Consider the following 24,562-nt stretch of genomic DNA (forward strand, 5'->3'; position numbering starts at 1 on the left):
ATATATATATATGTACAGACACACACATCCACACATGCACATCCCCCACACACATACACACACACACCAACCATACTTCTCCTCTTTTTCCTCTTCTAGACTTCTAGATACACCACACACGCACGCACATGCACACACACAGACTGGCACTATATTATTATGCTGCCGCTGCTACACACACCTCCCCTGTCTGTGGTGTGTGTCAGGTGGAGCGAGGTGTCTCGTAGGATTGAGCTGTGGGCCTCCATCCAGGAGCTGAACGAGCAGGGGGAGTACGCTGCTGTGGAGCTGCAGCCTGTGAAGGACATCACTACTGGGGGGGTCTTCCAGCTGCGACAGGTTCCTTCACTGTTTTCAGCTTTTCTTTTACTGGAGCTGTCAGGGTTAGGGTCAGCTGACTGACTGTGTGTGTGTGTGTGTGTGTGTGCGTGCGCGCGCGTGTGTGTGTGTGTATGTGTGCATATACGTCTGTGTGTGTTCACAGGGTCACTCCCGCAGGTTGCAGGTGTGTGTGAGGCCTGTCCAACACTCGGGCACTCTGCCCCTGCTGGTTGAGGCTGTGCTGTCTGTGTCTATGGGCTGTGTGTCGGCACGCTCCACCAAGCTACAGAGACCGCTGGACAGCTACCAGGTCAGTGGGAACACGCACACAAACACACACACACACACCTAGACTTACCTCTTGAGTAAACGCAAACACGATAATAAGCGTCAAGCCACAAGTCTCCGTCAGTTTATGGCATATTTTATTTGACGCCCCAATAAAATTGGTTCTGCTTATGAAGAGGGATGTGTGTTTTTTATTTTCATAAGTATGTGGATGTGAATCAGCACGCTGGTGGTCAGACTATTTTGGGCTGTCTGCCATGACGGGATCATGTGCTGACTGGCTGTAAATCTAATGAAGAGAAATGTCTGGGCTCATGTTTCCAGACAGGAGCTCCCCAGCATGGACGCTCTGTGTTGCTGTGGGTCACTCAGGAAGCCGCGGTAGTGATCTAACACATCTAGTATACCCTAGAAATGCACTTTAAATGTGTCTACACGGTATACCCTGGAAATGAACTATAAAAGTGTCAGGCTTTAGAGTAAATCATTTTGCGTTTCAGGGGTCCTTACAGCTTTTTTATTTATATATATATATATATAAATGTAAGGCTTTAAAAAAGATATTATGATTCTATGAACATAGGTTCTGAGCCAGAATAGTTTACGGAGAAACAGAAACATGAGCGATCCATTTTTAAGTGATTACAGCGTTTCTGTGCTCTCTAGTGTACATCCAGCTTCGGGTCAACCTATCACCATCTACTGTTGTTGCATCCCTGTTTCTACTCTGTGGCTGTAACAGTCATGTGTTCCAGTGTCTGTGATTGTGGCCCTGTAGCTGAGGCTAGTGGAGAGGTGTGCGGTGTCTGACTGAGCGTGTGCTTTTATTCTCTCCTGCCAGAGAGAGGAGGATGACGATATGGATAGTTATCAGGTACCCCTCTCATCCTACTGCTTCAGAAGCATGACAGACACCCAGCTGCTGATCACGCGCTTGCAGACACTGGGAGCAGGGGGGGCGGGAGGAGAGAGGCAGGGGCCCCCCATCACCTCACTAAAGATGACCTGGGTTATTGTGTTCCTTCTGGATGGGGCAACCTTCCCTGAATGTAGCACAACACTGTGTCAAAAATCTTCGAACCCTAAAGAATCTTGAAGCAGCTCCTAAAGAGATACAGGAAGAGCCGTTCCTGGGCCACCAATCAGTATTCTGTCTGGGGTTCTGTCTCCGCCCCCCTCCCCCTTTCAGGTTACACAAACTAACTGACCACTGTCTGCTTCCCGCTACTGAAAAGCTGCAGGAACAATACTGTTTGTCTCACCCAAGTCACCTGACCAACTTACGCATGGCTGCATGAATGATTTTGCATGGGGGGGTGGGAGGGGGTTAAGGGGTGCAGTGCATATTGGGATTGTTTATTTGTTTGTTCTCTTTTTCTGAGGCGGTCCTGCCATTCAGGTAGGATCCTCAGGGACTGTGAATGTGCACGAGTGTGTGTGTGTGTGTGTGTGTGGTTTGGGATATGGTGGGGTAGTGTGTGTACATGCTCATGGGTGGTGAGGAACATCTGAAATCTCGACCTAATCTTTTTCCAAGCCTAAAAAAATAAGGGCTCACATGCTGTAATTCAGGCAGGCTTTCATCTATGGGACTTTCTCCAGGATTAACATTGACTCAGTGACTTCCAGTAAGCCCATGTCAGCAACCATGTCAGCAACTCCAGGAGCCAGCTGTTTGACCATGTAAAGATGTGTCAGCAGCAGGTTAGCCCCCTCAGACTAGGGGGGACTCAGTTGATTGTGGTGAAGTTCCTCTGTGTCCTACTGACCTTGTGAGTTCCCTGGCTGGTCTCCTCTGAGGCTGGTCTCTCCTGATGCTTGGTCTCTCCTGCTGCTTGGTCTCTCTTGGGGCCGGTCACTCCTGGGGCTGGCCTCTTCAGAGGCTGGTCTCTCTTGGGGCTAGGCTCTCCTGGGGCTGGCCTCTTCAGAGGCTGGTCTCTCTTGGGGCTAGGCTCTCCTGAGACTGGTCTCTTCAGAGGTTGTCTCTCCTGGGGTTAGTCTCTCCTGAGACTAGTCTCTTCAGAGGTCGGTCTCTCCTGGGACTGTTCTCTCCTGGGCTGGTCTCTCCTGGGGCTGGTCTCTCCTGAGGCTGGTCTCTCCTGACTGTGGTTTCACTGACTGCAGGAGGAGGACCTGAACTGCGTGCGGGAGCGCTGGTCGGAGGCCCTCATCAAGCGCAGGGAGTATCTGGACGAGCAGATCAAGAAGATCATCCACAAACATGGTGAGCTGTGGAAGACGATGTGGTTCTCCTGTCTCTCAGTCCGCCTGTCCTTTTCTCACCTGTTCTTGTCCCTCTCTCCTTTTATTTCTGGCCCTGGATCTGTCTCCTCTACCCTCTCTCTCTTTTTCTCTCTCTCTCTATTTTCCCCCATGCCCCCATCCAATTTTCACCCTCTCACCTCCGTTTCCTCTTTCGCTCTAATTCTGTCTCTGAATCACTCTCTCCTCTACCCTCTCTTTCTCTCTCTTTCTCACACTCTGTCTCCCCCCCACTTCCTTCCTCACCCTCTCTCCTCTGTTCCCCCCCCCCCCCTCCAGAGAAGTCGGAGGAGGACATAGAGCGCGAGGCGCGGCTGGTGGAGCAGTGGGTGGGGCTGACGGAGGAGAGGAACGCTGTGCTGGTGCCTGCTCCTGGCAGCGGCATACCTGGGGCCCCCGCACACTGGTGAGCTCCACACACACATGCACACACATGCTTACACACATGCATGCATACACACACATATATACACAGATGCGCACACACACACATATATATATATATATATATATACACACGCACACAAATACGCCTATATGTATACACACAGATATGCACACACACATGCATACACAGACACATAAACAGATGCAGACACACAAATATACACATGCACACGCATATTTATAGACACACACACATGACATATTTGTTTCTGTTTTAGGACACCCCCTGCTGGAATGGAGGCTCACATCCCTGTCCTGTTCCTGGACTTGAATGGTGAGGTTCTTCACACACATAGCCATGAGCCAGCATCCACACATCCCAGCCATCGTCATCCCTAAGGACGTGGTAGTGATGTCCTCCTTCCTTGGTATTATAAAGTCTGACTGTCGAAATGTCTGTCTGTGTCCCCAGCTGACAACCTGACAGTGAATGAGCAGTTGACAGGGCCCCACGCTGCCGGGGTCAACTCCATCCTGCCCAAGGAGCACGGCAGCCAGTTTTTCTACCTGCCCATCATCAAACACTGTGAAGATGAGGTAAGACTGGGCCTCCGCTGCCCCCCTCTGGCCAAAAGAAGAACTTGCAAAAACTAGACATTCCTTCAAAAAAGATGGTCTTTTGTGTCCCAGGCACATATTTGGTTTTGAAAGTATTTTCTGAGAATATTCTCCAATGAAATTATGCTTATCTGCATAGTAGTGCATGGGCACTTGGATTAAAATTAAAAACAGGAAACTATCAGGTTGGTTTAGGTGCAGTTCTATGGGCGTATGTGAAGCCCTCTGTGCTTGTCTAAAGGGCTATACAAATACATTTGATTTGATTTGATCGAGCAGTGAGCTTCCTCTGTGGTCACCCGATACCAGCATAATCCGGTTGACCTATGACCTACATCCCTGTCCTCCTACAGGTGTCAGCGCTGTGCTCCTGGGACTCGTCCATCCACGACTCGGTGCACCTCAACCGGGTGACCTCGCCCAACGAGCGCATCTACCTGATCATCAAAGCCACGGTGCAGCTCAGCCACCCCGCCTCCATGGAGCTGGTGGTCCGCAAGAGGATCACCGTCAACATCTACAACAAACAGGTGCCTACCACCACGGGCTCTGGAGTCACCGTCAGGCTGCCAGTCAGGGTTGCTCCTAACCACATTCACTTTTTGTAATGGAGTTTGTGTTGTTTAGTTTTTGACCAAATGTGTTTCTCCTGTAGAGCTTCACTCAGAGTCTGAAGAGGCGAATGTCTCTGAAGAACACTCTTTACTCCTGTGGAGTCACCTATGAGATTGTGTCCAACGTACCAAAGGTACTAGTGTGGTTTCTTGTATTAAGGCCTTTGAATTCTCCACCCTACTTTTTCTAAATGATCTAAATGATCTATTTACACTTAATGTCCTGTTCTACTGTCCTGTCCGCCTGTGTGTGTCGGTCGGCCAGGCCTCGGAGGAGCCAGAAGAGAGAGAGACCCTGGCCCTGATGGCGGCCCGCGGGGAGAGTGAGGAGAGCCATGACGGAGAGACCTACATAGAGAAGTACACCAGAGGTGTTCTGGAGGTGGAGAACATCCTCAGCTTGGAGAGGCTGCGTCAGGTAGGGTCGATGGAACACATGCAATGCAAACACATACTGTCAATTATACACATGATGTATATGTGCACATATAAACACACATATACTCATGCTGTACACATACACATATGAACACACACATACAACAACATACACCACCACAAATATAGTCATACATACATACAAAGACTGTGGCTCGAGATACCGCAAAGACTGCGGCCTACGCTTTTGTTGAGTTTGATTTTTTATTACTTTTATCACTTGTATTATTGTTTTTATTGATTTTATGTAAAGCACCTTGAGCTGCAAATCTTGTATGAAATGTGCTATATAAATACAGTCTTATTATACATACACACACAAAAACATAAACACACCCAAAACCTCCGGACACAAACACAGCCTCTGATAAGTGTTTGTATGTGGGCAGGCGGTGACAGTGAAGGAGGCTCTCTCTGTCAAAGGCAGACACCTGAGACGGAGCATCAGCACCCCCAACGTGGGCCATGTAAGGGACACTCACCCACCCCACCCCACCCTCAGCCAATAAGCCTCCAAATCAATTACAGGAAACGTAAGAAACCCCAGCCTGTGTCAGTCGAGGGTGACCTTCTTCCTTTGTCTGTGTCCTCCAGTCCTCCTGCAGCAAGGCGGATCTGACCGGGTGCGATGATGACGACTGCAAGGTAAGGAAACGGCCAATAGGCAAAGAGATGTTAACCTTGCTCATCGGCTTGATGTACGTATCCTGGCTCGTCACTCTCTCAAAACAGTCTAGAGAAGCAAATGGATGACTGCTCACTTAGATATAGTAGGTATATACTGTAGATATACTACTTTTTTTCTTAAGAGCTGTAGATATACAGTAGATGACACCTGACTGTGTTTTCCTGTGCAGGGCCATTGTGACAGTCATCTAGACGTCTCTGACTGCAGTACCCAAGAAGGCTTTATGTGTGGAACGCCCCTCAAAAACAAGGAGAACCAGGGTAACCTCATGACAGACACAATCATCCCACCCAGACACCATCATCCCTGACACCACCATCCCAGACAGACACAATAATCCCAGACAGACACCACCATCCCAGACAGACACCACCATCCCAGACAGACACAATCATCCCAGACAAACACAATCATCCCAGAAGACACAATCATCCCAGACAGACATCATCATCCCAGACAGACACAACCATCACATTGTGTTTGGTCTTTCTCAAGATGAACTTCCCCTCATCTGGATCTCTACACAGGGTTGGTTCCAGAGAGCCCTACCTTCTTCAACTCCAGCCCGTTCAAGGTGCTTTCTCCCCAGCCTCCCAAGTTCCTCAAGTCCCTGCTGCCAGTCAGAGAGGAGAACAAGGCCAGGAAAGCCCTGGAAGCACGCCCCCTGCTGGGCCAGGAGGTAAGGTCACCCTGCTAGCAAGGGACAGAGAACTGTCCCCCCCTCCTCACATTTGTCCATTTTGTATTTTTTCTTTTTTCATCTCACTCTTTTCTACTTCTGCAATTTGATAGCACTTTGTATGTGCATTGTCTTCAAACAAACGTCACTCTTTTCATGTTGCAGTATTTCTCTGAAAATAATCTATTAATATGACAATGTTTTGTCATGAAACAACATTTGTGACAGGTTTCTAATAGTACTAAATCTGTGTGAGGACTATAATGCCTTAGCTACTGTATGAATGGGAACCTCATGTTCTCTGACACCTGGCCGTGCTCCACCAGACAGGCATCCTTCATTGTGAAGGAGCATGACTTCACCCAGGAATAGCTACAGTCAACCAAATGGTGTATCCAGCCAACCTACATTAATGTTGTGTGTTCGTTCCAATATAGACTATTACATTTAACTTTTTATTGTTTTCATCCTCCCAAAGCCTGGGTTAACTGTGGCTATTCTTACAATGTAAATTAACCAAAGTGTGTGTGTTCCATTCAACATCGTCTGCATGTCTGTGTGCCATCTGCCATAAACTAACTGTAAACACTTGAATGCACTGGACTGTTAGCTTGGTAACTGCCTTGCTCCATGCATGCCTGTTTGTGTGAAGTGTGTGCTGTTGTTCTGACCTTGCAGAGCATGCGCTCATGTGTGGACAGCCCCACGCTGCTCCCCCCTCCCTGCCCCTGGCCCCGGCCCCGGGCGGGCAGCGAGGGCCACCGCACCCCCTCCACCTCCACCTCCACCCCCACCCCCACCTCCATCAGCAGACCGCTCAGCCACACACTGCCACACATGGCTGTAAGTGTCACACACACACGTAGCCACACACACTGACACACTGTTCTGGCAGAAAACCCACCCAAAAAACACCGGAGGCCCCTCTGTGAATAACACACACATACTCACACACACGCACACACACACATGCATTATGTCATTAGCGCATGTTTACCTGCCTTCTGCCCAACATTCATCTCAACACCCATCAAAACATCCATTGTCATCAGTCTACCCTCGTGGTCTATGAGAGAAGGTGTAGGCTCCACCGCAGAAAGGAGAAGTTTGACCTTGTCCTCGGTGGGTTCTGTGTTGTGTCCGCCCCTGTCCTTCTGGTCAGGACTCGGAGGAGGAGGAGACGGACCTAAACATGGCCATGAGTCTGGGCCTGGGCTCTCAGGACTTCCACCGCTACCAGCCTTACATCCCAGAGGACTTTGCCAACTTTGACGTGTACAACGCCACCTTGGATAGCCAGGAGGGGGCGTTGTGTGCACGTTCAGAGCTGAGGGGAGGCCGGGGCTTGGGAGGAGGAGGTGGTGGAAGCGGGGGAGGAGGGGACAGAGAGGTCACCCGCAGCCCCACGGCCAGCAGCTGCACCAGTGGCTACTTCTCCCACAGCGCCTCCAACGCCACGCTGTCCGACATGCCCTTCAGTACCAGCGACAGCTCCGACCAGCTCAGCTCCACAGCCAGAGAACCTGACCGGGACCCCCAGGATCCCCCCTCCTGCCCCCCGGGGCGAGGTGGCACCCTTACCCAAAGTGCCTCGGCAAGGGGTGAGACCCACACCCCTGTGCAGTCGCTGGCCAGCTCCTCCATCAGTGTTCCTGCTCGGCTAGGGAAGCAGGCCTCCCCCCAGCCCAGCAGGTGTGCCCTCAGCGTCAGCCAGGAGTTCACAGACTTTAAAGGGGCCGACGACGGCATTGGAGATGGCGATCTTGGACACTGGCAGCAGGAGTGGCAGCAGAAGGACTCACGCCTGCCCTCCGACCAGCCGAGGAGAGGGCATGAGGCCCAACAAGCGACCAAGCAGCATGCCTCGGCCATCATTCACACACCTCATCTGGGACACACCCAAGCCTCTAACTGCAATCATCACAATGGTAAAGAGTGTGGGATACCTGTCCTGTCCACCGCTCCATCCCTGGTCTTATCCACAGACCCAGACTCAGGGTCATGTCTAGGGCCAGTCCCAGGCTTAGCCCCAGCCTCCTCCCCTGCCCCAACCCCTGCCTCAGCCCCAGTCCTAGCCCCTGCCCCAGTCTCATCCCCTGCCTCAGCCCCAGCCTCAGGGCCTGCCTTAGCCCCAGGCCTTACCCCAGTCCCTGCCCCAGTCTTATCCCTTGCCTCATCCCCAGCCTCGGGGCCTGCCTCAGCCCCAGTCCTAGCCCCAGCCTCAGCCCCTGCCCCAGTCCCACCCCCAGTCCGAGTCCCACCCCAAGTCCAGCGAGGAGGAGGACAACCCCCCATCCAGGAGCCAACCCAGGGAGACCTTCCCCATGGCAGCCCCTGCCCCAGCCCCAACCCCAGCAGTGCTGAGCCCTCGGGGGACTCCAGCGGGGACGAGAGCACGCCCGCAGCCCAGCTGCCCGACTGGATGGCCCCCGGGGAGCAGGTGTGGGTAGGAAAGAGGAGCGGCACGGTGCACTACGTGGGGGGAGTGGAGTTTGCCAAGGGGATCTGGGTGGGAGTGGAGCTGGACCTGGCAGTGGGTGAGTGAGGGAGATAACCCAAACAGTAAATACCATTGTGTATTGGTACGTGTGTGGTTGTTTTAGGGTGTGTGTTCGTGTGTGTGAATAGGTCTGTGCTTACTATCCTCTCTCCCTTCAGGAAAGCACAATGGAACCGTCCAAGGGAGGGTGTACTTCCGCTGTGCTCCTAGCCACGGGGTGTTTGTGAAGCCCTCTCGCCTCACCAGAGGCCCCCCCTGTATGGACTCAGAACCTCAGACCTTGGTTCTCTAGGACCCTGGAAGACGCTGCTCCATCTGGACTACCATCCCCAGGATAGGGGCCAGGGTCCTGGACTACCACCCACCAGGATAGGGGCCGGTGTCCTGGGCTGCCACCCCCCGGAATACAGGCCAGGTTCCTGGGCTGCCACCCCCAGGATACAGGCCAGGGTCCTGGGCTGCCACCCCCAGGATACAGGCCAGGGTCCTGGGCTGCCACCCCCAGGATACAGGCCAGGGTCCTAGGCTGCCACCCCCAGGATACAGGCCAGGTTCCTGGGCTGCCACCCCCCGCAGGATACAGGCATGGGTCTTGGGCCACTACCCTCCAGGATAAGGGCTTGGGTCCTGGACTACAACCCTCCAAGAAAGGGGCCAGGTGGCACAGAGATCCCGCTGACTCCTATCTCTCTCTCACTCTTTCTCTCTCATAATTCATCCCTTTCCCCGTCAAACCAATTTTTGTGTAAATTACTGTTTCTCTTCAGCGTGGCTGACCAGTGTATTTTAACGTTTATGTCTATCATTGTTCACCGAACGTTCACTATGCACACATGCACATGCACATGCTTTTATTTGTTTTATTTGATATTTTTTGATAGAAAGGTAAACCTTTGACTGAGTCATCAGATAAGTACCTTTATCGACACTCTTTCTTACATTTGTATAATCAAATTTGTTCATTATGTGATATTTATGTCAAACACCATGCATATCCTCCCTATTGGGTCAAAGTGGGATATAATCTGGGATATTTTGATGAAGAATGTACTACTGTTGATACACTAACAAATGACAGTTTGTTATTGAAGTCATGATGATATGTCAGGGGTAACCAAAGAACTAGGGTTTCATATCTGCTGAATATAACTCATATTTTGCTTGTGTGTATTTGTGTGTACATATATACTGTATGTGTCTAGTTAATGCGCAGTGCCACATGACTAACACCACAAGCCCTTTTGAACATTGGGCCACCTGCAAATCGCAACTGCTTTGAAGCTATGACTGCAGTCAGCTCAGCTGTCGGTTATTGTTAAATGAGTTTTGTTGGAGTACTGTAACACTGTGGAATGACCAGTTAGCCCCTACTGAAGCTGGGACTATCGCCATTGCCGTCTGATTGCTTGCACTGGAGTAGACCTCCCTGGGAGTTCATCATGTAGTCTTCCGTGTGGGACAAGCGAAACGGATCCCGTGACTGCTCCTCTGTGACCCTGCTGCTTGGTGCGTCTGGAAGGGCAGGACACTGAGGGAAATTCCCAAAGGGACCTGAGGTCTGTCAACACTATGATCAGTATGAAGCAGGCTAGGCTTTTTACTAAGACCTGGCGGCCTCCCTGATGCCTTACTGCCCTGTCTATGTGAAGACGGGCAGGAATATCCATGACAGACTGCTTTTCCTAAATCCTCACCCAGGATGTGCTGACTAGAATAATGTGTGTGGATCTGAAGCCTGTGTATGACGTGATGCCCTTGAGGCATTTCTAATTGCCACCCAACCCTCTTTGATTGAATAGCTCTTGGTAACGCCTTTAGTATCTTTTTCTTTTTTAAGATATTTTTTTGACAGCGTTTTTTATTCTCATTTGACTTGACAAGTAACATTTCAAGTATTTGTAAAGGTACTTAGTAATGCCAATAAATGAACTTTTTTTTTTTTACTGGGAGGGGATGATAAAAGGATGATGGACAATATCAGGAAGAGATGTAACAAGTGATTTTTGTAAACTGAATGATCATATTTTATGGAAGCAATAGATGTGGTGAGCTGTGGAACTGATATATTGTTGTTTTAAAGTGCTGTATTTTCAAGGAAATGAAAGAAACCCAAGACCTTACTTTAAAGATGACATCAAAGCTGCTCTCCCTCACAAGGAGCTGTAAATAGAAATGTATTTGAACATAGTCTTTACAGTATTATAATGTACAGAATTGTATTTATATTGTATCTCAACAAACTGTTTTAATTGGTACAAAGATGTTCTAGAATACAGAACGTTTACAATGTACAGCCTGTGTGGACCTCTTGACTCCCAACAATCTTTCAATCTTTCAAAATTATTTCATACGTTTTCACAGCAGTTGTTTTCACTAGGGCCTTGGATATAGACACAGGTCTTTGTCCAGGGGAATGCTGCCTTCCCCTGTGAGATTTATGGCACACGAAGTGACCCATCTGTGTTGGGTCTACAGAGAAGCTGCAGACGTCAGCCTCAAACACGGCCACTGTAGCGTTTGTTCATCACACAAAGCCCGATAGATCAGTTGGTTAGATATGTCACTGTGAGCTGCCTGTCTGTTGTTAAAGTAGGCTGTGGGGTGATCTTTTCTATTTTACTATATAACAGTAAAAGCAAATGTATGATGTATTTGTCTATTCTGGAGGTGTTCCGAATTCTGATAGTTGTTGCAAAAGCCAGAACACGATCGCGACATTACTGTTGTGACATCGGTAGTCAGCTGTTCCTATTGACCCCGTGTGACCATGATGTGTGATGCAACAGGTGTGATATGGGGCACGATGACTGCACACAAATGTGTGGATAAACACCATAAGCGTAAATGAGATATCAAATATTAAACGAATCACCTCTCGGCCTACGTGAAGCACAGTGGGCTAAAGGAATATGATTTTATCAACAACAACAAATTACCACCGACAAGAAATTAAAATGTGAAGGTTTCTATTTCATATTATTTTTCCTGTGAAGGAGCAGTAGGCCTACGCTATAATCACAAATTGAGTAAATACAGATTACTTGTTCGTTTCAAAGAAACCAATGAAGTGTGGTCGAGTCACCCACCAGGTTGAGTAGGTGGAGCGTAGTGCGTGTCCTGGGCGGAGTTAGGTGACGTGTAAAGCGATGTACATGCTCTGAAGCACAGAAGCGGAACGCTGAAACAGATCTTCTGTCAAACAGGTGTCGGAAATCTTTCGCTCCAAAGAAAAGCATCCCGGACCAACACTTTCTTTTTAATTTAAACTTTGGTGTTTTTCAGTGTTCAATATAGTGGAAACATTGTTTCCAACCCCTTGCACAAATGCAGATGATGCACTCAGCACAGAAAGACACAACCTACACGAAGATCTTTGTTGGGGGTCTTCCATATCACACCACGGACTCCAGTCTCAGGAAATATTTTGAGGTGTTCGGTGATATCGATGAGGCTGTTGTTATCACAGACAGACAGACGGGAAAATCAAGAGGTTATGGTTTCGTAAGTAATCAATTTTAGTGTGACACATTGCACGTTGGTGTATGCAGCTGCAGACTACCTTGACCAGTCCACGCTTGCTGGCAAGAGTCAAATGGTTAGGTAAAGTTTAACTTTAACAGATAATTATTTCAGGCTATCGATAAACACGCTATAGCCCACATGAACAAAGTTATGAAGTATTATGCACTCAGTGTTCCAACATGTACAGAGTAATTTGGCACTCACAATATCAAAGACTAGCGGATTCATCCCTTTATTCAATTACAGACAGTACGAAACTGTACTTATTTAGAGCTTAATGGCAGATAGTAGTTAACTGACATGTTGTTAAATGGAGATTTGTGTATGCTGCTCTCAGGTGACGATGGCAGACCGGGCGTCCGCAGACAGAGCCTGTAAGGACCCCAACCCCATCATCGATGGGAGGAAGGCCAACGTGAACCTGGCCTACCTGGGAGCCAAGCCCAGGGTCATGCAGCCAGGTGAGGGCCTGGACGCCCTGGCTGAGGGCTGCGCCACAGGTTTTTTTCACAACTTGGACGACCAAGGTGGAGAACAATGAAAGCAGAAACTATTGCTTTTTACTCACACGTATGTGCTGGAGTGTTTGACACTGATGCAGTGTTGCTCAGCAACCTTAACCCTCACTGTGTGGCAAGTTGACGTTGTATGACATACTTGGGTGGTTTAGATTGATTACTTTGTCATGCAGGATGGTCGAGTCAAAAAAACTTTCTTGTTCCAGGGTTCTCATTCGGAGTGCCTCAGATCCACCCGGCGTTCATCCAAAGGCCTTATGGGTAGGTCGCCTCACACCTCGTTACATGTTTTCTTTATCATGTCTGTGTGAAACATCTTCTACAGATTAGAGTTTGTCATTTAGTATTAGAACATTATTCTGCACACAGACTCATTTTTACCAATAGATGTATAGAAGTATTTAATACTTACATTCTACATCTGCTAAATGATTAGCATTAGAAATGTTTTTTTTTTAATTTCTGTAGTTCTTGTAGAACTATAACTTTGACCCACCCATTCAATGTTGTGTGTCCCGGTGTGACTGTTGGTGTGTGCACATCTTTGCTTGTTATTGTTATTGACTCTGGAGGAAGTGACCGTTTGTCCAAAACTCTTACAGAATTGACTCAATGTTGTCCATTTCTTTCTGATCTGACAGGGTCGATTACGGTTAAAATAGCTGGTGAAGGGACATGATGGTTTGAGGAATAGCTGAGTCTGCATTGGGCAGATCACTAAAGTGTTACCAGTAAACTCTGACACACACAAACAAGCTGAAATGGTGATTAGATGCATGGAAGTTGATGTTTTCTTTTTCTCCAGTTTTCCATATAGTCCTTAGATTGGTGTGTGCCTTGGTACCAGTATGAAGTGGTTTTCAGCTTAACTGTGTGCTTATATTCACTTGCAGTGGGGAGGGGAAGGGAGGGAGGAGGGTCCTAGGAGGGATTTTGGGGGTTATTTTTTTGCAGACATTTGAAATTTTGTTAGGGAGATGTAACTTACTTTGTTTGACATGGGGTGTTGATTCTTGTTTTTCTTTTTAATGACTGATTGTGCTTTAGCCTGTGGTTGTATTTTTCTGGTTTCAGTTAACAATACGTTCACTATGTTTTGTTGCTCATGGGGTGTATCACCCAGTCAAGGAAGTAATATTTGACAATCCATCCCCTGCAACAAAACAATCCCTGGCTTGCATGTTGGACTTTTTTTTTTCTCCTGTTTTCTTTTTTCTCTTTACTCATAATGCTATGGTTTCTGTTTTGATTTTCTCACATTAACCCATTGCTTTCATAAGTAGCTTTTCATCTAAAATTAACGTCTATATTTTACAGACCCGTGTTGAACTAATATCTTTAAAATATAAAAGAAACACAGACAGACAGCGCTGACAAAGAGACAGGCTGCAGACGCACAGGACAGTTGAAACTGACAGAGTGGTACCGGTCTGACAGCAGCTGTTGGCTCACATGGCTTCTCAAATTCAGATGGAAAATGGGAGTCACTCTACTCCACAGTGCACTTAATAATGTATGTCTTAGAGAAGGCCACTCACCCGCAAACAACAGGTGGGCAGCTAGACATAGACATGTGCCCGGGGGCCAGTGTGACTGTGTCCTAGGGATTACCCATGTGTCCCAGTGATTTACAAAGCACCTTTATTTAGCCCCGAACATTCGGGAGCACAAAATGGCCGCCCTGCCCTAGCCCTTCAGAATAGTTTGTGTTGACTGAACCAGTTCAGCAGCACAGTAACAAGAGTATTTTTATATCTGTCTGGAGGAATTGAGAACGGAGGCTCCTGTTGCAGATGACTAATCTATGGAGTTTGTAGCTAAAATAGGAGCCAACCACATCTTGCAGGAGTGAACAATACCAAAACCTTGGTTAGTCCTAAAACAAAGGTTATCCAACTTGAGTGTAACGGTAGTACCGTAAGATATTGAGATATTTAGACAGGTATAGCAAATATTTACTCGGATGTAAGGAAACATTGGAGGCTACCACTTGCATATACTATGACTAGACAGAAGTGGTCACACCATCAAGTTAATAATGTAGACAGTTACGTGAACGCGAGGGAAGGAGACTCGTGAAGGTTATTCAGACAGAGGAGTCCGCCATCAGACTTGACGAGTGCCATGCCATGTGTTGCTGAAGGAGAGAAGCTCAAGCTTGTCCCTTAGGGATGACAAGGGGAGCAAAAAATAGCATGCCTCCAGCCTCTCTTGTCAGTCAAACAGACGGGTATGTATGTGAGTGTGGTCGGGGGGGGGGGGGGGGGGCAGAGAGAGTAGAAGGGTACATCTATGGACAGATTTAACACCCTAACACCTGCTCTTCTGCATGTGTGCTACAGGGGACTAAAACTCAGTGGGGTAAATAGAGCCAAATCTGCCCAGAAACTCAAACTTCCATGGTCCACGGCCCCTTAGTCTACAACTTACTTTTCCAGACACAAATTTATGCAATGTATCGGTATTGACTACAGCACAAACCCCACTAGAACATATACAGTGCCTATTTCAACTGCTTAAAATCACTTTTGCCATAATTTTTCTGCAAAGCCTCTTCAGTGACATTTTCTCTCCTGTGTTTCCATGATTTTTGTGTGTGGGCATGCTTGTGTGTGTGTGATGTGATTGTATGTGGACTGGTAAACGTTCAGTTACATCCTTCCCTTGGTTGGTGTTGTGTTGCGGTGTTGTGAGATGAGCTCGCAAGTGGTGTGAGACAACCTTGGTTCAGTCACAACCGGCAGAGGTGTGGGCTGTTTTCGCTTAACGCCTTTATTCCAGTATGATTCCAATGCTTTTTCTGACTCAAAATTTGAAAGCTGCGCTCGTTTTTTGATATTATGCTAATAGTTTTCTCTCGGTAGGGTCCCTCCATTGTAATTGAATGGTTTTGCTGTGTTAATGATATGAGAACTGGGTTGTTGTTGTTTTTTTATGGCGCCTGCTTCTTCAGTTTAAGATTGTCTATCAAGTGTTTCTGTTCTAACCTCCTGTATGTTTATGTCCAACAGGATTCCAGCTCACTACGTCTACCCCCAGGCCTTCGTTCAACCCAGCATGGTCATTCCTCACGTCCAGCCCACTGCAGCGGCGGCTACTGCCGCTGCCTCCTCCCCGTACCTGGACTACACCGGCGCGGCCTATGCCCAGTACTCTGCTGCTGCTACTGCTGCAGCTGCAGCTGCCGCCTACGAGCAGTACCCTTATGCTGCCTCCCCGGCCCCAGCTGGCTACATGACCACAGCCGGGTACGGCTACGCTGTGCAGCAGCCGCTGGCAGCCGCCGCCACCCCAGGAGCAGCAGCAGCGGCTGCAGCCTTTGGCCAGTACCAGACCCAGCAGCTCCAGACAGACCGCATGCAGTAAGCACTGTGGAGGCAGGTTTACCGTCAAGGGTGGGTCATGCAGTACACACCCCCGGGACATGACGAGGGAGAGGTTAGTGTTAGCAGAGGGACAGCTGAGAGGAGAGGGTGATGATGAGGATGATGAGGAGGAGGAGGATGATGATGGTGGAGAGGTTGTTGTTGGCAGTACTGTCATCTCTTCTGCCCCAAGAACTTGAAGAGGATCACCAGGAAAGGAAACAGCAGAAACGTTACCTTATTATTCAATTATCAGTATTGTCTTGTCATTCTAGTATGAATATTTAATATTTATTCAGAAGTAAGAAAAAACATATTAATCCTTATTTAAGTAGCAGGCTCCCCAAAACCACTGATGCATTTTGTACGTAAAATGATATTGAAATGGTTAACGTTTATTGCAATGTGTAGTTTTATATGTCCTTCACAAGTGCACTCAAGTCTGACAATCAGGTTGTTTTTAAAAACATGTCTAAATATAGCTAAACAAACCAAATAAAGACCTTATTGCAAACAAGGAATAAAACTGTAGACACATGGTACAAATAACTAATGTCATGTTTCCATATCCATACTTAATGATCAATGTTAAACTATGCAATGCTAACTTCAGTAAGTATCAAAGGGGCTTTGGTATGATAATACGTCTACTTATTTGCTGATGATCGTATTGTTTGCAGCCTCCAAAGAACACATAGCTGATAGCAACATGAACAGAGATATATTTCAGTTCGTTGCCCAGTGTCTCTTCTCTTCTGATCAGTTCAGACACCGGGATGAGAGTACACTGGACTTGAAATCCATGTTTTGTGAATTTCTTTTTCAGACTGAAAATAATGTTCTTCAGAGAATGTTTTCCCACTGTGCCTTTTGAATGTTGGTACTCTTGTATTTATTAAGGAACTTTCCATTTTGTGCAGACTCTTTAGCAATTTGGAGTCATCAGGATTATGGATGGGTACTTTTTGTTCCTCTTTATGTACTGTACCATACAGCTGTTGAAGGATCAGGTGTGCTATTCTAATTGCTTAACTGGAATTTACTGTATAATTATATATTTGGAAAAACAAAAACCTGCAACAAAAGGCAGTGGATTTATACCTTTTCTATCAAACTAATTTTCCCCATACTTTTGTAAAATTGTATTCCTTTGGGTAAAATAACAAAGCTAGTAAAACTATGAGCAATAGAATAAGCTGTAGTATTTTCTAAGTTACATACCTTTTTCCATTTCCATATCTACCTTTTGTTACCTTTAATTAGAGGGATTTTTACACTGTTTGGAACTTTTTATACTTGAAATGTTTCATGAGAGAAAATCTGAATCTGAAAATGTTTCTCCTTTTGGAAATTATTAATGTCACTCAGAGATGCCAGTGCAATATTCCTCCAATTTTTCTTTTAAAATGTGTGATTCTGACTAGGCACTCATTGGTTAACAAATAAAATATGTATTGTCTTTAACCATTTTAATCGAAGGATTGATTTCTTTTAGAATAAGCACAATCATTTGTACCTTAATTCAGGTAATTTCACAGCTTTGTTATCTAACCATAATGACAGGTGCTAATATAATCTAACAGTCTAGTTGAGGAACTAAAGAACGGTGAAACCATGCATTTATACAGAGATATGTAAGCCACTATTTTGTCACAGCAAACTCAACTCAAACAGGTGGGAAAACATGTCTACCTTTGGGGAATGTGATAACTGCAGAAGGAGCTAGCAGTCTGGTCGGCCCCTAATGAATCCCTCTAACCGCAGGCTCTGTGTCAAACCAGAACAGTCCCCAATAGTCCCAAAGACAAACGTTAGATCATATTAGATCACATTTCGACTACAAGACAGGCAGTATAAAATATAAAAATGTGATGACATTCCTTTCCATGTTATTCATTTAGTGGATTGTGTACTTTTTTCCCTTTTGATACATTTCTGTGGTGCTATTAATAGGTTGAAATTAAATAGTATTTTTTTTTTACTATTTATACCTCGATGGCCAGGACAAACAACAGAAGGAGGAATCTTGGTCAAAACTGGATGACACAAAAATCTAAATCTGAAGAATTACAACTCCATCTTGATCTCTCCTTGTAAATATATTTCTATAATTAACCCCACTCCTCCTCTCTTCTCGAGTGACATTAAGAATTAATGTGGACCGCTATGGGTCACATGAACCTGCTCACCAAAATAGTAAGTAGGTGAAGTTCCTATCCCCTAATTTTCTCAGCGGAACCAGAAGTCTTTAGCTGTCCATCCTCATAACACAATGTCAGCAACTGTTTTGTGAACACTGAATAAATTCACATTTACATTTACATTTAGTCATTTAGCAGACGCTCTTATCCAGAGCGACTTACAGTAAGTACAGGGACATTCCCCCGAGGCAAGTAGGGTGAAGTGCCTTGCCCAAGGACACAACGTCAGTTGGCATGACCGGGAATCGAACTGGCAACCTTCGGATTACTAGCCCGACTCCCTCACCGCTCAGCCACCTGACACCCCGAAGGAGATTGAAGGAGATTTATACCTATCATATTAAAGAAAATTTGACTAAAAACAACCAGACTGCTATTTCAGAAATCGAAATGTGATATACTGTATGTTTAGTTACTATACCCTTATAGTACCCATGGGAGGGATAGTACAATCATGCCCCTTACAGACATGACCTGCTGTTCTCCAACCTCAGAAACCAGCTGTCACCCCTGACCCCTCCTCTAGTCTAGAAGTCTTTCACCTATAGAGACACAGGTCAGAGAGGCAGCTGTGAACTCTATCCTCCATTCCCCACCTGTTATGAACCATTCAGTACGTTTTGCAAGCTCTTACAAAGCGTTCAGTTGTTTTAGAGACAAGCTTATTATGAAGTTCTGATGTTTTCAGACAGCTGAGGCCCAGTGGACATACAGCTATAGGTCACCTGTCTTTCCCAAGTGAATGTGTCTGAATGTTTTCAGTTGGGACAGGTGACTGCAATGGTGAATAGTTTTTGTGTTGAACTGGATGCTTGTCACAATCATTCAAGGTTATCACTGTGTTTTATCATAAGCATATTTTTTCCCTATCAGTGAAAAGTGATTTGGCAGCCCCTGGTCTGTTTCGCAGAGATGACACCAGTCAATTTATTCTATAAATGACGCTGTGCTTACCCTATGTGGCATGCTAGATAAGAGAGAAACAAATGTGTCACTGGTAAAGCGGTGCGACGCAATTGAAGAGGTCTGAATTGGATTTAGGATTTAAAGACAAGGAAAAATATCATACGTTTTCTATTCAAATTTTTGCGACTAACTTCTTATTGTTACTATGATCCATAAAATGTGTTTACAGGAATTCATAAACAAGTTAAAATTAACGTTAGAATTAACTTTGCAATGCAGTAGCCTACGACAATTATATAAAGCCTACATTTGTTGAACCAGTTTGTGTGTTTGTTTTCCAATATTAATGTCCGCACTTTTAGCTGTGACAGAGACGATCCTTTCTAGTATGCAGACTCGTCCCCACCAACATTGAAGTTTCAACCATTACCATCCAACCTGATCAAGATTTAGATCCTTTATCAGGTTTCTTGGTGCTGTTCACCCAGAATCACCACCTGAACCCTTCACCCACCCAGATCTAAAGGGATGTTTCAAAACATCCCTTTAGGGACAACCCTAAGAGTTCCACTTAACCCTGGGTTGCCACACCCAGATGCTTCAGGTTTGCTCACACCAGGTATGCCACCACCAGCCGTGCAGGGGTTGCCAGGGATGCCAGTGCCACCGGCTGGTATGTTTGGACGACCTGGGGAACTCCCTTTCCCTCCACCAGGGACTTTTGGACAGCCCATGTTTCCTCTGGGTCAGCCAGGATTCTGCCCTTTTTCGCCTTACTCTCCCATGAACTTCAATGGTCCCTATGATCAGGACTTCAACGTGAATGGTGAGCATGTTTAGAAATTGTATGATTCAGTAAAGGACACATTTTTTAATACAGCAGACATTTTCACCAAGGAAGTGTTACTGAAGAGATGTGGATTGATTGTAACTATACTGTGTACTGTGTTTGGTTGATAGTCTCTTGTCCCACACAGATCTAAGAGACAACCACAGAAGAATAAAATAAACGTGCCAAGGAGAAAGGTATGCAATTTTGATTGTATTGTCAACAATTTTGATTGTATTGTATTTGCATATTCTATTTTGATTATTTAATATGTGTAACATATTTTACAATATATCATTTTAATTGAAAGCAAACGCATATATTCTTTTACTGTTTGTTATTATTATTATTACTAAGTTGTCATTTGTTTAGATTCTTTAGTGTGCACTTTGCATTTCTTCGTTGAAACCGGGACATCCAAGGCAATTCTGATTTTGGCTCATTAAATGACAAGAGCATAAGGCGAGCCTTCATCAGGAAGGTCACAGGAACATCCCATCACAATTAATGTTTTACAAAAAACATAAGTGACAAAACCATATGAAAACACCAAATATACTTAAGCTTGTACAAACTGCTGTCAGAACCATTGAGAGAATCTATTGTGATCCACCACCAGGTATTCTTGATCCTGACCGTTCAACTAATGGTGACGTGTGGCTTTGTGTCAATCTTCACTTTTGTGGAAAGTATCAAGACATTTGCTCACCTTTATGTCTGGACATATTATTTGTCCTACGGCATATTCTTTGTGACCCTAATTGTACTGAGCTGCCTTGGAGACATTCGCCACAGGCGTCCATGAAACCTTGTTACACTGGTAGAACCGTTCAGATTCTTTTCATCAATATACTTTCTTAAGATAACATGTAACTTTTAAATATGGAAGTGGTCTTTAGAATCTAGATTAATGAGATGATATCCAGAGTGAGAATTATACAATGACAATCAGGGGTGGTCAACTTCTTATCCAGGGCGTAAAGTAATATTTACGATAGAGGTAAGAACAATATATTGACCCCCCCGACCTGTTGTTTTTACCTCTTTTGGGGGGGCCCAAGTATTAATGAGGGGGGTCAAACCCCCCCCCCCCCCCCCCCCCCCCCGTAATTCGCATCCTGATGATATCTATTGATGATGTTTTCAGTCAATCCTGACACTGAGTATGTCCTACATGATGGGGATGTTTGCCACTTTCCATGACACAGATGCAGTCCTGATGGCTGTGGGCATCACTACCTTTGCCTACGTCTTTGTGGTCATCTTCTCTCTGCAGGTGTGTGTAGCACATCTCTGTCTGGGGAAGAACTGTGTATGTCTGAGAACAGCTAGAGTATGTACTTTATGATGGGGGATGGAGATCCGTTGATAACAGGTTCATTAGATCAAGCACTCATAACCCCTGTGTCTCTCTGACCTCTTCATCAACCTAGACTAAGGGTTAAGTATGACTTAACCTCCTGTCAAGGCGTGCTCTTTGTCTGATGGTCTTGCTTCTCTTTGGCATCCTCAGCATCTTCATCCACGACAGGATCTTGCAGATTGTCTACTCCTCATTGGGTGCACTTCTCTTTACCTGTGTAAGTTCTTCACCCGTCAAAACTCTTTAATAGATGACTGGAAGTTGTCTTTTCTTTTATCTAAATGAATATGTTTCTGTGTGGACTGTAACTGAATGAGCAGCAGTATAACATACATGATTTGTTTATGATTCCAGTTCTTGGCTGTGGACACTGAGCTGTTGTTGGGCAACAAGAAAATGTCCCTGAGTCCAGACGAGTACGTCTTTGGGGCTCTTAGTCTGTATTTGGACATCATCAACATCTTTAAGTCTCTTCTTTCAATTACTGGAAAAGCACATTCTTCGTAAGACTTGGTGTTAGTGGGATGTTTTTTTTGTTTTTTTTTACCAAATCACTATGTAAAATGAAATCTTGATATACTACAGTTCTTGAATGTAATACACATATACAGGTATATAGTATATTTATAGATCATGTACAGTTTTCTCTGTCTTCTTTTTGTATTCTAATTTAGTTGCACACCTGGCTTTACAGTAAGAGAAGGATAAGAGTGTCTGATAACAATTATTATCAGAAGAGTATGTGATGACTTTACTTATTGTTATCCTTCTATTTATTGTACTTTAACCCTAAAGGAATTTGCTGTGGGGTTTTTTTGTCAAATGGAAATATGTTTATTGCAATTTGTTGCCTGTGGAATAAAAGTGATCAAAGAAAGGCATGTCAAATACCCAGAATGCCTGTAAATGCTGAAATATAACAACAATGATGTTCTGTGACCTACAATCATTGTTTATTATGACATCATAAAGAGACTATATTTTGCTCAACTAAGGTTGTGTTGTGGAGTTGGTTAGATACAGTCATATGTGACTGGGGTCTGCAGACTGCAGTGTTAAGGCTCTACTGACTGGACTCAGGCCATGGATACAGTAGGAGGTTGTGCGTCAGTACACATAGAGAATGAAAAACTGCGCCAGGAGAATGGGAACTTGAAAATGATGTTGGGCCTGGTGAGAGAAAACCAAGATCTGCGATCCAAAGTGCAGAACTCTACTTTAACCAGCAATACTCTGATGGGATCAACAGGTAGTTGAATCAAATGTAATACTGTATGAGTTAGTAGCATTTGACATCTTCTGCCACTAGGTGGTGTTAGAGATGCATTGTCCCTCGGTCTACCCTGCAACATAATGCATAATCCATGCTGTCAATGGTAGCTAAAGGTTTTGCACAAACTGTGATTGTTCCCCAGACAGAAAAACAACACTTCAGTGGTATGACAGCCTAAATGAGGACAGATTCAGAGATGACTTGCATCAGTCAAACAGGACAGTCCATAAAACCTCCTCTCCCATTGCCCAGAAGTCTCTCAATAACAACTCCATGTTCACAGACCCTAGTCCACATGAAGATCGGGCAAGCAATAGTTACACTTACAGATTGCAAAAAGTGACAGGTCTGTGGAACATATGTTAAAATGTTAATTTCTTGTTTTAACTTTTTCACAAATATGATCATTTTATATTACAATGGAATTGTATTGTATATAATAGAATGCCAAAGTGAAGTAAACAAATTCATGTGTCAATACAGATCAGGAGCGTTTGGTGGGGGAGATTGCCTTTCAGCTGGATCGTAGGATTCTGTCCCATGTTTTCCAAGGCCAGGCCAGACTATATGGGTTCACTGTTCTCAATATACGAGACAAGATCATAGAGGTGGGAACCGCAAATGAGTTGCCTGTGTTTTCATTGCTGGGCATACAGTAACCTTCCAGTACTCCATGAATGACTAATGAAAAACGGAATCACTATTGTCATTTTACTATCTATTGCCAGTTTACAAGAGTGTGTGCAATATTGAAAACCACCTTCTATTTCGGTTTGAGTTTAGACATGATTAAACAATAGTATATAAAAATTCTCCTCTTCCTCGTTTTTTTTTAACACAGGTCACCACACATCCCATGACGGGCAAAGTGAATGAAAATCATCAACTTCAGCTCTCTCAGCGTCATGCTGAGCTCATGAGCAGACTGAACCAGCTTGGGTATTGCAGCTCACTACACCCTCCTTTCACCGAGTTCATCATCAACACCTACGGCATCCTAAAGCAGAGGCCCAATTCATGCAACATCCTGGAACTGGGATTCAACAACCCAGACTACCTTCGAAAAATTATTATCGACACAACTCCCAGCAAACTGCTGAAGGATCTGCTACTTCTGCTCACCTGTCTCTGCTACATGGCCAGGCAGGATGGCAAACCCCTCTTCTTGTGGTAGATCGGAGAAGCAAGCACACCCTGGGCTTGTTACACACTGCTTTATTCTAAAAACAATTGCCGTTGCTCAATAATATTTGAACTTTTCTTGTGTCCTAAATGTGTCTTTGTTGAGACGTGAGTCACTCACACGTAAAGCTCCATTGGCCCTAGCCCTCTCTTCATGACTCATGCCTGAGATTGTGTAGCAGAGCTAGACACATAAAACAGTATTGTATATTTTACAGCTATGTAGAAAGTTATGTAGAAAGTGATGTAGACATCAATGTAGCGTTACCTTGCCCTGATCTGAGTCTCTTGTAAAAAAAAAAAGAAAAAAAAAAAAAAAAGAGAAGAGAAGAAAAGATAGACTCATCAATTTTTTTTCCGTTCTGGCGGGCTGGGTTTGTTTTGCTAGCTAGCTCCGTTGTGCCGATAAAGAACTGATATCGCAGTGACAAAGAGGATATACAATTTACAACATGAAGAAAAATGGTTCGGGAACTACGTGTGTGGTAGTTGGTTGCAAACGCTCGAGAAAGCACTTGAACGAGTGGTTAGATAGAGTTCTACGACCACAAACCTACGAAGAGGCAATGTCCATGCGCTCCATTGTTTACATTTTTTCGCAAGCCTGA

At 45.4% G+C, this 24,562-nt stretch overlaps 4 protein-coding genes across 6 annotated transcripts in view; all 4 read left to right on the plus strand.

The window, feature by feature from the left end:
* kif13a (kinesin family member 13A) overlaps positions 1-11,080 on the plus strand; it is a 38,611-nt gene extending 27,531 nt beyond the window's left edge. Inside the window, exons 24-40 of one of the 2 annotated variants that reach the window (XM_067237432.1) lie at positions 207-339; positions 485-631; positions 1,451-1,483; positions 2,734-2,833; positions 3,151-3,277; positions 3,537-3,592; positions 3,731-3,855; positions 4,230-4,406; positions 4,532-4,624; positions 4,756-4,908; positions 5,318-5,395; positions 5,523-5,573; positions 5,786-5,876; positions 6,144-6,295; positions 6,974-7,138; positions 7,458-8,832; positions 8,954-11,080. In XM_067237432.1, coding sequence (XP_067093533.1) covers positions 207-339; positions 485-631; positions 1,451-1,483; positions 2,734-2,833; positions 3,151-3,277; positions 3,537-3,592; positions 3,731-3,855; positions 4,230-4,406; positions 4,532-4,624; positions 4,756-4,908; positions 5,318-5,395; positions 5,523-5,573; positions 5,786-5,876; positions 6,144-6,295; positions 6,974-7,138; positions 7,458-8,832; positions 8,954-9,087 — 3,190 coding nt within the window. In that variant the 3' untranslated portion in view covers positions 9,088-11,080. The remainder of the gene's footprint in view (positions 1-206; positions 340-484; positions 632-1,450; positions 1,484-2,733; positions 2,834-3,150; positions 3,278-3,536; positions 3,593-3,730; positions 3,856-4,229; positions 4,407-4,531; positions 4,625-4,755; positions 4,909-5,317; positions 5,396-5,522; positions 5,574-5,785; positions 5,877-6,143; positions 6,296-6,973; positions 7,139-7,457; positions 8,833-8,953) is intronic. The other variant, XM_067237433.1, reaches the window with a different exon arrangement.
* A 917-nt stretch (positions 11,081-11,997) lies between these two features.
* On the plus strand, positions 11,998-17,668 carry rbm24b (RNA binding motif protein 24b). Of its 2 annotated transcripts, none has more exons than XM_067238435.1 (4): positions 11,998-12,296; positions 12,655-12,844; positions 13,042-13,096; positions 15,847-17,668. In XM_067238435.1, exons 1-4 carry the CDS (start codon positions 12,120-12,122, stop codon positions 16,199-16,201), a joined length of 777 nt encoding a protein of 258 aa, XP_067094536.1. In that variant the 5' UTR covers positions 11,998-12,119; the 3' UTR covers positions 16,202-17,668. The 2 variants fall into 2 exon arrangements, with proteins under 2 accessions (XP_067094536.1, XP_067094537.1); XM_067238436.1 differs by having other exon boundaries at positions 12,655-12,778.
* Positions 17,669-20,090: 2,422 nt separating this feature from the next.
* grinab (glutamate receptor, ionotropic, N-methyl D-aspartate-associated protein 1b (glutamate binding)) lies at positions 20,091-22,006 on the plus strand. Its single transcript, XM_067238108.1, is given in 7 exon segments — positions 20,091-20,133; positions 20,559-20,617; positions 20,756-20,956; positions 21,284-21,418; positions 21,583-21,613; positions 21,616-21,716; positions 21,854-22,006. Coding segments are annotated over 7 exon segments (723 nt in total).
* Positions 22,007-22,582: 576 nt separating this feature from the next.
* LOC136944364 (speriolin-like protein) lies at positions 22,583-23,946 on the plus strand. The gene is made up of 3 exons (XM_067238109.1): positions 22,583-22,748; positions 23,256-23,380; positions 23,614-23,946. Exons 1-3 carry the CDS (start codon positions 22,583-22,585, stop codon positions 23,944-23,946), a joined length of 624 nt encoding a protein of 207 aa, XP_067094210.1.
* Positions 23,947-24,562: the final 616 nt, after the last annotated feature.

The sequence above is a fragment of the Osmerus mordax genome, chromosome 6 (genome assembly GCF_038355195.1).
Source record: "Osmerus mordax isolate fOsmMor3 chromosome 6, fOsmMor3.pri, whole genome shotgun sequence".
Lineage (NCBI taxonomy): Eukaryota > Metazoa > Chordata > Actinopteri > Osmeriformes > Osmeridae > Osmerus > Osmerus mordax.

Excerpts from the sequence above, each read along its gene's own strand:
- rbm24b (XM_067238435.1), top strand. The coding sequence starts at position 12,120 with ATGCAGATGATGCACTCAGCACAGAAAGACACAACCTACACGAAGATC. Across the intron at positions 12,297-12,654 it reads AATCAAGAGGTTATGGTTTC|GTGACGATGGCAGACCGGGC; the intron begins GTAAGTAATCAA and ends TGCTGCTCTCAG. Across the intron at positions 12,845-13,041 it reads TCACAACTTGGACGACCAAG|GGTTCTCATTCGGAGTGCCT; the intron begins GTGGAGAACAAT and ends TTCTTGTTCCAG.
- LOC136944364 (XM_067238109.1), top strand. The coding sequence starts at position 22,583 with ATGGATACAGTAGGAGGTTGTGCGTCAGTACACATAGAGAATGAAAAA. Across the intron at positions 22,749-23,255 it reads TACTCTGATGGGATCAACAG|ATCAGGAGCGTTTGGTGGGG; the intron begins GTAGTTGAATCA and ends GTGTCAATACAG. Across the intron at positions 23,381-23,613 it reads TACGAGACAAGATCATAGAG|GTCACCACACATCCCATGAC; the intron begins GTGGGAACCGCA and ends TTTTTAACACAG.